Source organism: Ochotona curzoniae, unplaced genomic scaffold (assembly GCF_017591425.1).
Source record: "Ochotona curzoniae isolate NIBS_2020 unplaced genomic scaffold, NIBS_Ocur_1.0 contig_1, whole genome shotgun sequence".
NCBI lineage: Eukaryota > Metazoa > Chordata > Mammalia > Lagomorpha > Ochotonidae > Ochotona > Ochotona curzoniae.
In genome coordinates, this window is record NW_024464918.1 from 44,687,608 (window position 1) to 44,700,649 (window position 13,042).

A 13,042-nucleotide genomic window follows, 5' to 3' on the forward strand; every position below is an offset into this window, starting at 1 on the left:
TTCAGTGAGTCCTCCTCAGCTTTCCACTGCCTGGCTGATGGTCACAGGCCTTGGGGAGTGATGGGGCTGCCACTGCTCGGGGCACGGTGGGGAGACATGAGCTGCGAGGCCTCACCTCACCCAGACGCGAGCAACTGGTGCAGCTTCTGCTACTTCAGCAGCACAGAGGAACTCAAGTGCCCCAACCCCGAGAGCAGGCATCTCCCAGCCTCCTACTGCAGCCACCCCAGTTCTCCCTCAGCACAATGTGCCTGCTCAGCTATGCACAAAGCACCTGCTAGTGCTCGCTTCGGCAGCACATGTCACAATGCACTGCTGACCAGGCCAGCTCAGACCCACCACAATGCACCTGCCCATCACGCTGGATGCCAGTGGCCTGGGCCAGGCTGGGCAGCAGGCAGTAATGTCAAGGAGGAGTGTTAGACCTCAGCAGTGGGGAATCTGTGAGCGGGAGCCAGAGACCTCTCATTTCACACGCATGTCTCTGGGCATTCCAGAGTCTGGTTTAGAAGCCAGACTCGGGTACCTTACAAGATAGGTGAGCATGGTGAGCAGTCTGCCTGTGGGAAGCTAAGAACACTCGCCCCTCTCCGGGTGCAAAGCCGGCAGGGACTGTGAGCTGCCTGCCAATGAACCAAGCACAGCCAGTCTTCCGTATGACCCCAGCAGCAAGAGCATGAACTTTCCCTGAGTCACCCCTGGTGGACATTGAGGATGACTCCCTCAGATGTCCCAAAGTACCCCTTGTGCTGTTCAAGACCAGAGTTTACGGTCATTGCCACGTCACTCACTCAAAATACCGGGGATGTTTCCTGAAAGCAAGCAGGTCCCCACGTGTGACTTCTCACCATGATCGCCTGCACAAACAGCATTTCAACGGAATCTGAACACCTCGTAGCTTCCTTATTTGCAAACCACAATCAGTCCAGTTTTCCAGAGAAGCTAAAGCCTCAACAGCAAATGCCAGTCTGCTGACTGAGCGCTTCTGCAGGTAAACCAGAACCGTGCACACACCTCCTGAGTCACTAGGGAACCTATCAGATTCTACGTCCAGGTCAGCTTCATGTCCAGGAGCTGTGTTTGAATGTCCTTCTGCTGTCCAGTAGTCGAGGGCAGACACAGCAGCCACCTGGCCAAGTGGCCTGCAGCGACAACATCAATACTCCACAGCTACACTGGGCCGGCCCACAGCGAGGGCTGGGAGAGCCTCTGTCTCTGCCCTGTGTCCAGCTGCTGCCAGATGGGGTTGGAGCCCTGTGGATGTGCACCCACACTTGGCCTGAAGCAGGCTGTGGCTGTCAGGACACACAGCTGCCTCAACCCAGGAGACAACAAAAAGACCTTGAGAGACCTGCTGGAGCCACTCCCACAATGAGCAGCAAGTTCACGGGCGTTCTCCAGTCCACTCGCAGGACCGCGACAGCCGTGAGAAGCCAGACCACTCCTGGGGAGGTTTCCTTCCAAGCACACTTGAAACAAGTTCCCCTGTGCCTGCCTCTCCTCCCTGCTCCTAGAAAACAGCAGTTAGAAATGAGAGACGCCAGGGCAGGAAGAGGACAGCAGAGAGAGGGAGAAGAGGTTTGGAACCGAGCAGGCTGAGCTGGCAGCGTGCAGAAGCAGCCTCCTGTGGCGCTGATGTGGGGAAAGCCAAGTTGACACACTTTAACCCGTCCACAGCCATGGTGAAATGGAAACCAAAACCCACCGCACGCCTGATCAACTGTCACACTAAAACCCAGCAGGCAGCGGGAATGCTGCTTCGCTCATGACGCTCGGAAGCTGGGGATACAGGGAAGGTGTCCGCCAGCGTCCAAAACCACAGACCCAGAACTACACGCATGCAATGATGACATGCACATAGCAGTATGTGTGTGTCTATGTCCCGTTGACCACACATACATGTAGACACACACACAACTGATGATACTACGTACTCAAATGTGGACAGACACACACACTCACAGTTGGCCATATCACGTACCCACATCTGGTCACACACACAACTGACCATGCTGTATACCCACATCTGGACACACACATGGTTGACCATCTATGCAAAGATACACATACATAGAGACAAACACACCCTTACATTCAGACACAAATACATTTATATACACGTATATAGACATACGTCCATATACAGAAATAGGTAAGACCACACACGTACACACACATGCACACACATATCTACAAACCTATACAAAAATACACATACACATGTACACAACACATACATCTATGTACACACAGTTATACAAGTAACAGACACACATCCATACACACATAAAACACATAGATACACAAACACACATGTAAATGCACACACATGTACAAAGACACACACACACACAGCTCAGAGAACAGAGGGAGGGTTCAGGAAGGCTCTGAAGGCAGAAGGAACTTGGGACCCGACTCCATAAATGGCACCAGCAGGTGCGTCCAGTGGGCGCGTGCTGGGATGGATCTGAGATGCCCGCGTGCCAGGCCTTTGGTCTTCCGCCTGGAATAAGCACCACAGGCATGTGTCCGCCTCCTCCTTTCAGGAAGGCAGTGCAGGCACGCAGAGGAGGCAGGGTGCACCAGACACTGCCCTTGGTCCCTCAACACTCAGGACTTGATGTGCCATCATGGTGCTGGAAGCTGCGACCCCCTGAGAAACCAGAGCTGCTCCAGCTGGGGGGTCTGAGGCAGACCCGGTGAGGTCACGGTCACGACCCTGCATGTTACATCCACACATCGGTCCGCAGAACACTCAGCACTGAACCAGGACAGGTGAGACCAGAGGGAAAAGAAACCGCCTTATCACCCGGGCCACTAACCGTGGTGCTGGCCCTGTGTCCTCACCAGCGCCTCAACGTCCATTTTGCCATCACTTAAACAATTATCGAGAAAGCTGGGTCACCAGGAACTCACTTCAGAATTCTCACAACCAACAGGAAACAGGCACGTGTGGTAACCTTACACACACACCAACACCACAGCTGGCCACCAGCTCTCCCCACCCCACGTGCAGCTCCCACGTCACATCCTCCACCCCAGGACCAGAAAGCAGGCAGATGCTGGCACACAGCAGAAATGGTGCTCACAGCCCATCCCCCTGGGATCGGGGCCCAGACCACAACCCCACACTGCTTAGACCCCGCAGGAAACAGGCATGGGCTGCAGTTCTGTGACAGGCATAGGAACTGCATGAGAGCAGGGTGAAAACCCACATGGCGTTTCCCATCGCACTGCGACACCATCTTCCTGGCAGTTCAAATCAAAACGCAACCAAAAGGTCACGTGAACAAGTCATAGGACAGGAGCTGAGCGGACCACTCTGACATACAGGGCCAGCTCTACATCCCAAACAGAGCTGAAACAGAGTCTGGCTTGCGGGCTGCTTCTGCGCAGTTGCCAAATTCATACGCCGTGCATTCCCACGGGTGAGTGCTAACGGGAAGAAGTTATCCCTCACGCATCCACAAGGAAGCTTAGCTTCGGGGGAGCAAGACCAGCTCCCCATGCTGCCACTTGCCACAGAGGAAGCTGTTCTTAGGCACCTTCAGTAAACTCCTCCCCTCTCCTCATGTGTGCCAGGGAAGGAACATGAAATGCTAAACGGACAAGGGAGAAACCAGAACAACCTGTGTTTGGCCAGGAGTGCCTTAACGGGGTGCGCTGTTCCCAAGGACCAGGGGCGGCTGCCCCACTTCCTTGGGTCCCAGCTTAGTGCTTCCCCCACATAAGAGAACTGCAGCCAGAAGGACAAGGGCTATGCTGACAAAGAAGCCCCTTTCCAGATCCCGCCTGCAGAGGCTGCAATCCTTCCTGCTCTGGCACTTCCTGGTGTGCACTCTGTTGTCCGCCTCGATGTGTCTAAAGTGCTGCACACTTAAGTGTTCTAGAGCCCTCAAGTGCAGCCCCCACAAACAGTCTGTCTTGGGTAACACTTCTGCTCCCACCCCAGCTAATGTTTACTCAGCCCCTGAGACACACAGTGAGCTTCCCATGCTGGACCACGGGGCAGCTGCCCCTCCCTGGGACCTTGAGTACTGGGATCCCAGTGTCATTTCAGAAGCAGGTGTTCTAGAACTTTCTCCTACATCATCCCTAGTGAATGCAAGTATGCACAGCAGCCTTGGAGCTGCTCCAGAAGCCAGATACTTCCTAAACCTGAGGCGGGTCCCCTCAACACAGGGTCAAACTCAGGCAGAGAGTGGGGATTCCTGGGGCCTGTCCTAGGACAGTGCACAAGGCAGGTTCAGGTCAGAGAGTCACAGCACACTGTGGACAGTGACAGTGTGGATGTGACACAGCGTGGAGTGACACAGCGTGGACAGTGACACAGCATGGATGTAACATGGTGACGTGACAGCATGGACGTGACACAGCGTGGACGGTGATAGAGGGTGATGTGACACATTGTGGATGGTGACACAGCGTGGACGTGACACAGCGTGGATGTGACACAACATGGACATGACACAGCATGGACAGTGACACAGCGTGGACGTGACACAGCGAGGATGGTGACACAGCATGGACGGTGACACAGCGTGGACGTGACACAGCGTGGACGGTGACACAGCATGGAGTGACACAGCGTGGAGTGACACAACATGGACGTGACATAGCATGGACAGTGACACAGCGTGGACGTGACACAGTGTGGATGTGACACAACATGGATGTGACACAGCATGGAGTGACACAGTGTGGATGTGACACAGCATGGATGTGACACAACATGGATGTGACACAGCATGGAGTGACACAGTGTGGATGTGACACAGTGTGGATGTGACACAACATGGATGTGACACAGCATGGAGTGACACAGTGTGGATGTGACACAGCATGGAGTGACACAGTGTGGATGTGACACAACATGGACATGACACAGCATGGACAGTGACACAGCGTGGACGTGACACAGTGTGGATGTGACACAGCATGGAGTGACACAGTGTGGATGTGACACAGCATGGAGTGACACAGTGTGGATGTGACACAGCATGGATGTGACACAACATGGAGTGACACAGTGTGGATGTGACACAACATGGATGTGACACAGCATGGAGTGACACAGTGTGGATGTGACACACTGTGGATGAGACACAACATGGACACAACAGCAGATGTGACACAGGGTGACGTGACACATTGTGGATGGTGACACAGCGTGGATGTGACACAGCGTGTTCATGTCACAGCATGGACCGTGAGCTTCTCAGGACATGCCTGTGCACACTTTGGACACTCAGGTCCCGGGCACGCGGCATTTTCACTAGTTACGGTCAATGCATCAGAGGCACCTGCTGCACCAGGGAATGACCGCCATGAGGAGCAGGCGCACCCCAGGGAACCCTACCCAATGCAGGCATCCTGGGAATGCTCAGGAACAAGACAGAAAGAGGGTCTTGGCACACCTTCCTCTGAAAGCTTGCGGCCTGTCCCCACATTCTCTCCAGCAGGAGGGGCGGGGGGGGGGCGGGATGCTGCAAGAGAAACACCCACGGAAGTGCCCAGATTCAGGGGACGATGCTAAGGTCAACATTTCAGCTTCGTAGATACTTGGTGCTTTTGCATGTCTGGATCTGACAGCTCACAACCTGGTGATTTTGTGTGGCCACATGTGAATTTTAGTGAAATATCAAATGTGGAAAACATGCCATCACAACCCCGGTTGATGGAAACTTTCTTTTACACATCTGTGGAATTAGGAGACAGTCCCTTCTTCGGGAGGAAGCTTATCAGGATCTAGTCTGCCAATGAAGAGCACAATGAGGTGGCTACCCTAAGCTCCCTAGGTTCCTGAACTGCACAAACAGGACTTGGGCCCACTGTCCCTGTCCAGCCTCTGGGAGCGCTTCCTGTGACTGCTGGCTAGACTGCCACTCTGGCCTGGAATGGCAGCTTCACTGTAGGGTGGCCATCAGCGGGCTGCTAACAGGATCCATTCTAGCCTGCCCAGGCTTTCTGGGTTTAGTGACAAGCAGCTGAAGTGGCTAAGGGGAGCCACTTTTAAACAGAAAATGCATGGCAGGTGCGGGGGCTTCATGCTTCCTGACAGGTACCTGGGAAGCAGGTGGGAAGCAGGTGCAGAGACACCCCCTGTGGAGACCCGAACGTCGATAAACCAGGGCTTTCCTCCCGCACCTGTCACCCCAGGATGCTTGCTTCAAAACCAAACCCAATCCTTCCAAACAGGTCAACTTAGATTTTCCACATTTGTTCTTCACACTTGACAGGTAGGTCTATTCCAGAAAATGCCACAGACCTCTAAATATCAAGATTGCTAGGAAACAACTCAGCACCATAGGATGCCTACCTTTCCTTAAAAGGAAAACTTTGGTCCCTCAAATGCCATATTCAGATACAGGACATTAAGAAAAAAAATTAAAACAGTCACTTCAGCATGTCTGTTAAGAACAGGTGAACTTGATAACTTGCTGGCCTTAGCTCCTTCCTTCAACCCCCTTTAATTCACTATCAATAACTTTAAAACCAACATGCAAAAGCAGCATAAACCCACACAGACAAAAGATGAGACCCTGGGAGCACAAGTGAGAAAAGCAAGCCACTGCCAGCCCCGACCGTGACCCCACACCACAGCCATGCGGGCAACCGGGGACAGTGGGCATTCCCTGGACGAGAGCCAGGGACCAAAGCCACAAAAACACAACTTTCCACTCCAACACAATACAAAGGGCTGGCACCGGGGGTAGCGGTAAAGCCTCTGACGTCGGCATCCCCTGTGGGCACTGGTTTGAGTCCTAGCTGCTGTTCTTCTGTTCCAGCTCCCTGTTGGTGGCCTGGAAAGGCAGCAGAGGATGGCCCAAGTGCTTGCACCTTGTACCCAGGTCAGAGACCAGAGAAGCTTTGGGCTGCTGGCTGCTGTGCATACCATTTGGGGAGCGAGCCAGCAGATGCAAGATCAAGCGATTTCTTTTCCTTTCTTTTTCTTTCTCTCCCTCTCTCTCTCTAACACTGCCTTTCAAATGAATAGAACAAATTTAAAAAAATACATAAACAAAAAAGTCAGAAAGTATCACTGACAACCCTAGAGAATGATGCTATTTAAGAATTCACACCACAAAGTGCTCAACGATCAGGCACTGTCAATTCATACTCAGAATACAAACACTCCAGTATGAAGTGGGGAGACAAAACTGGGACTACCTTCCAATATTTAGAGCAAAAATGGAGACATAAAACCATAAAGAAAATGAGAGACTTAGAAAGCTAAACCTAGGTGGGTCATGAGGCACGCCCAGACAACAGCAACAAACGTCAGTACGTAACTGCAAACAATGCCCAACGCTTGAGGACAAAAACCTGAAGGTGGAGTGGGCTGTCAAGGTTTCATCACCATGGATTAAAACAGACCCGTCCAGGACAGATTCCTCCAGGTGTCTGGAAGATTCCAGAAGGACAGGTAAGAAGTTTTCTCTCCCACACCACTGCGTCATAGAAATCACTGCAATTTAGATTCTGTCCCAACAGCAGAATGAACCCAGAGGCAGGGAGGAACCCAGGAACCCAGGAAAGCAGGTACACACATGCAGGGCCAGCTCAACACAGAAGCAGGCCCAGGGGTCAGGGGTCATTTCATCAAGGTGGACCTGACAACAGGCAGACCAGAGCCAGAAGGATTTCACACAACCTGAGGGAACTTGAGGTTGTTTCGTGCACAGAAAACACGAGGCCAACAAAAACTCCAAAGAAAATGGGAAGACTTTTAGGAAAGCAAAAGACCATCACAACATGTGATATTCCAACAACAAATGTAGTTCATATTCCTGCACCAACCCCGGGCAGACTGCAGCTCACAGACCTTAGGGGAACGCGGAGGGTGGACGCGTGGAGGGCGCGTGAGGACGCGTGAGGGACATGTGAGTGCCGTGTGAAGGTGTGAAGGGTGTGTGAAGGGCAAGTGAGTGATGACGAGTGAGGGGCATGAGGGGCGTGAGCGCTGCGTGAGGGGCGTGAGGGGCGTGTGAGCGCGTGTAAGGGAGGAGTGAATGACGTGTGAGGGACGCGAGGCGTGTGAGGGGCATGCGAGGAGCATGTCAAGCGTGTGTTAAGGGTGTGAACGGTGTGTGAAAGGGCGTGAGAGGACCTGTGAGCAATGCATAAAGGATGAGTGAAGCACGTACAAAGGATGTGTGAGGGACGTGTGAAGGTGGTGTGAGCAGTGAGAGGGATGTGTGAAGGGACTTCCAGATGTGGAGCCAAGGCCCACGTCAACAGAAAACCCTGGACGCAGCCATACAAGCTGTTTTGGGCAGGTAACAAGCAAGAACCGAGGCGACAGCTGGAACTTGCAGGGCAGCTCCGGGAAGCAGGGCCAGGCTGCCTTGCTGCTTACGTGGGCTGCTCCCACACAGGTTCTCTTTAACCCACACAACTTCAACTTTTGAAAACTGGATTTAAGAAAGGTGACTGTACGGCCCGTATGTGAACATCCAATGCCCTAGAAACTTCTACGCCACTGCAGTCTGCCCCTCCCCCGTTCTCCCCACCCAGGCACAATGAGGCCCTGCTGTCCGTGAGCTCCACGCAGGCTCCCACTGCTCAGCTCCCTGAAACGTGAGTGTGTGTGCCTGATTCTGGGCCACACTCAGCAGACCCCCATCCTGCCTCTTCTTGGTATCCACAGGCCAGAACAGCTCACACGTACCCACCCCTCCAGGCTGCCTGCTGGACACTGCCACAATTGCCAGGAAACCAACCAACCACTTACAGAGTCTGTAACCTGTGGATAGCATCAACCAACACTGTCCCGCCAGATTTCCATGTCAGCAGTGCTCGATACCCATAACCATGGCATGGGAGCAACTCTGGGTGGCCATGAAACTGGTGTTTCTAACAGAAGCCTCCAGAACAATCTCCAGGTCTCCAAGTGCAGGCACACCATCCAGAGGAAGCCCTCCACTGAAGACCCCCGGTGAGGGGTGCCATGAACTCTGCCCCACGCACATATCTTGAGCAAGGCGTCAAGGGAGCCCAGCAGAGAACCCCGCCTTGCACCGTTCAACGGCTTGCTCTCTCTCCCACTCGGGAAGAGCCCGAAAGGGCAGGACTTACCTCTCACAAGCACGGACTGTCCACGCCGCGATTATCCACAGTGAGATACTGAAGACCAGGAGCACGGTCCCCGGGCATATGGTCATCAACGTCTTCATAACAAAGCGAGTGTTGAAGTTGATCTTGTTGAGCGCCCCGATGCTCCGCGAGGAGGCGTCGGTGAACAGCTTGCTGTGCAGCAGCATGACCCGGGCGATCAGGTAGAGTCTTAAGAACATCGGGATGGACAGGATGATGTCCACGTCGGCCGTGGTGGTGGAGGGTGCGTAGGAGAAGGCCAGCCGGGCCGTCCACGTGAACGTGTAGTTCCCAGGAATGGGGTGGATAGCACACACCAGGATTTCCAAGCAGATGAAGAAAATACGTTCGTAAGTCATGGCTATTCTCCAGTCATCTGCTCCGTTGTCCACCATGAACAACTGAAAAAGTCAAGCAGAAAGTCAGCTTCAGGACGGCAGGTGCAGCCCACACCACACACAGGGGATGGCCACCAAGCACGCAAGCACAGGTCCCACTTGTACACCCCCACCAGGGACATGACCCTGAGATGCTTGACGCAAGGGAAGTTCTTTGGTAAAAATTAGTTAGAAACTGGCTGCCCAGGAGCTCAACAGGCTGTGGAGGCCACACCCCTGGAGAGCCTTTCAGCTGACATCACTGGGCCTGCATGTCACTGCATCAAGCAAGTGACATTAAGCCTGTTAGTGACATCAGCAACACTACAACTGACATCACTAAGCCTAATGGTGACTGTATGAATCCTGAGGGGGACATCAAACAAGGCAGATGGTGACATCACCAAGACAAATAAGGTGGTGCCAGTGCCAAGTCTATAGCTGACAACATGCTCACGTAATGGCTCAGGGCTGTCAATAATGAAATCTCCCTCAGATGCTGACATAGTGGACTTATTGCAGACTGGTTACCTCCCCCCACCCCCGAGGAAGTCTGCACTTGAACCCTTACCCAGTTCTACGCAGCAGAGAGAGGCAGAGACAGCACAGATGCACGTGTGAACAAGAGAGGATGGGGGCAGAAAGGAACACCTCATCTCTTCCCTGGCTGCAGGCGCCTGGAGACATGGAGGGCCCTTCTGACAGCTCATGGGCATTCAGGTGCCCACCAGGTTGCCAGGCTGGAAGTGCCTCATGGGCGAGGCATGGCCAGCATGCCCACAGGGGCCCAGGCTGTCTGCTGAGACCCATGTCACAGTCCCACGTGTGGTGACAGCAGCCCAGCTGAGAACTGCACAGTCTTGGAGGTGGACAACAAGCAGGCAGGGGCTGGCGGCTCTCCCTCAGCCTGGGAGTGGTCTGCCAGGGCCTGGGAGGGAACGTTGCCTCAATAGAGAGGGTTAAAAGGTCTCTTTCTTAATAACCCTGCAGTTCACAGTCGTGACATTCATCCACCAAAGAGCTGCTGTGAGCACTGCTCTGCACTGAGAGTTCCGAGGGCCACAGAAGCTCGTGTCTTCTGGAACCAGCAGACTCTTTCAGCGAAAGCACGCCTGCACAGTGAGTAGCTCACCTACGGCAGCGTAATGGCTTCTATCATAACCTCTGATCTGAGCTCCTTGGCATGCCTGACGTGTGTGGACAATGATAATTCTGTTTTTCTGGACTAGCGAGGGCTCAGCTGTATAACAGGTTGGGGATGTCCTCGCCATCTCCAAGGACCCTTGACATGGAGGACACCCATCATGAAGACACAGGGGAGCCCCCCACTGGGCGTGCTTGCTGACGGCTGTGCACCATGCAGGGTCGGGAGACCCACGCTTCAAAGATGGAGACACCTGGGTGAGCACCTCCTTCACTAAGGCAGGCGGCTGGCAGACACTGGTGCTCATAGTGGAAACTGCAGTCCTGTAAGAAAGTCAGGACCGTGGCTTCACCCCAGCCTCCATCTGTCCCACAGCTGCTGCCACCTGGCCCCCTCAGCCGCTGCGACCTGGCCCCCTCAGCCACTTTCTCCACCAGCCTGGGATCAGCAGATTGCACAGATCTCCAGCTGCACAAGGCCCAGGGTGGCTGGACCTGCAGGGATCACCCGCTCCCAGGTTCCCCAGCACAGCACACAACCAAGGACCAGTCCCTGCCACGATTCAGTGAAAACAAGAAACGTGGCGAGCATCATGGCCCACTGGGGCTGCCCCAGAGCATGCGCCTTCTCCCACCGCCACCCCCAGCACTGGCGCTAAGATCCCCAAAGATGTCTTGGCAAAGAAACCCGCTCCTCCCTCTGTCAGCTGCTCATCCTCTCCTTCCCAAGCAAGTTCTTCAACAGAGACATGAAACCTGCCAATCATGGCCGCTCTTAGGGACTCATCACCTCCAAACTTCCTTGGTGACCTCACTGACACCTCCCTTAGCAGAGACAATCCACTGGTGGAACGCCATTCTCCTGGGAACCTCGATTATACAAGCCCACAATTATCAAGACTGAGATGACTCGAAAGGGCACCCATGAAGTGGGACCAGCAGCCGCCCCTACCAGAGGCAGTTAATACGTGCTCTGGCTGTGTCCCTCACTCTCTGGGCATCTCCCCAGTTGTAATGTCACTGGATTTGTCTATTTCCTCCTTACGCTCTGGGCTTCTGCACCCCAGCACGCCCTGTACTGTGGTGGGGTGTCTGTATGGTCAAGTCTCATTTCTTTCAAAATGGATGCCATGTCTACTCTCCAGGGAATGGTCCAGGGCCACTGGGTTCAGAAACCCCCCACTCAACCACCTTGCCCCCCCCCCACCAACTTCCTGCATATGTCTCTCATGGCTGCAGCCACAGGGGCCAATGAGCTATTTTCCCAGACTTCCACTCTACCTGTGCGTGGCTTGGGCAGCACAGGGGCCCCACCCCAGGCCAGGATGCTCTGTGCTTGCTCAGTGAGTCGTGGGGTGACCTCCTCTCGACTCCATCCTGATCACAGGCTACACGCTATTGTGTGCAGCGCTCAAAGCACAACAGAAGTAAAGACTATGGGACTGTCCAGATTTCCAAAAGACCCGCTTTAACTAAAGCAGGACCTCCTGCTGCGAGGCTTTGGCTCCACAGGCTCCCAATCACTCCCAGGACAACACTGAGAATAATCCTATTTTGGGTTTTGTTTTGCCACAGCATCTAATCCAGAGTCAGGGAAGAAATGTTTGCTCTCCCTCTCCACAACACACCGCCCACCCCGAATGCTGCCTACGCATTTCCTCCTTCCTGACAAAGGCCAAGGTCCCCACCACTCGCTGGCCAGTGCTGAGCTACCAGGAGGCACAGCAGACAGAGGGCTGCTCAGGACAGGCAGAGGCAAGACGGCGAATGCAAGGCAATTGAATCAGGTGATCTTGTCTCTGGACACAGCTCTCAAGGAAACAGAGAAACAAAAATGAGAGATGACATTACGTGGTCATGGGGCAGAGAGTGGCGACCTGGACAGAGGGAGGGGCCAGTCCTGCTAAAAGCGGCCAAGGAACCAACCCATGCAAAGGCCCTGGCATTATAAAGGGCTAGCGGGCCTCAGGCAGCGAGAGCATGCTGGAAGGACTGAACTGCTCCAGCCTGGACCCAGGGATGCCTGCAGGGCGAGCCATGGCCTTGAGATAAGGTTACACAATAGCACAGGAAGAGGCGTGGACAGGCAGAGGGAAGCAGGGATCTATAGTAGACACCCCAAGGGCTCAACCCACAGGGACCTTTGGGAAACTGGAGGAGAGCAAGCAGAGTGCATGGGGGCAGGACCCTGCTGCTGGCATGGCTGGCAGCATCCCCGTGACTGTGCAGGTGCCCGGCACCTTGCTGCAGTCTCTCAGTGGAACTGAGGCTGCAGTGACAGAAAAAGCAGAGGAACCTAGAAGGCCACAGAGCGTCCAGTGAGAGCAGAGTGTGCTGGTGGCACTTCCTGAGTCCCTGGGCCTGCGGGAGCCCAAAGCAGCAGGCTCCACAGGGTGATGAGACGCAGGACTCACTCAGAGATGTCT

General features: G+C 54.2%; 1 protein-coding gene across 1 annotated transcript in view; it reads right to left on the reverse strand.

The window, feature by feature from the left end:
• KCNN2 (potassium calcium-activated channel subfamily N member 2) overlaps window positions 1–13,042 on the reverse strand; it is a 79,827-nt gene that overhangs the window by 43,745 nt on the left and 23,040 nt on the right. The window contains exon 4 of the mRNA XM_040977142.1: window positions 9,079–9,497. Coding sequence (XP_040833076.1) covers window positions 9,079–9,497 — 419 coding nt within the window. The remainder of the gene's footprint in view (window positions 1–9,078; window positions 9,498–13,042) is intronic.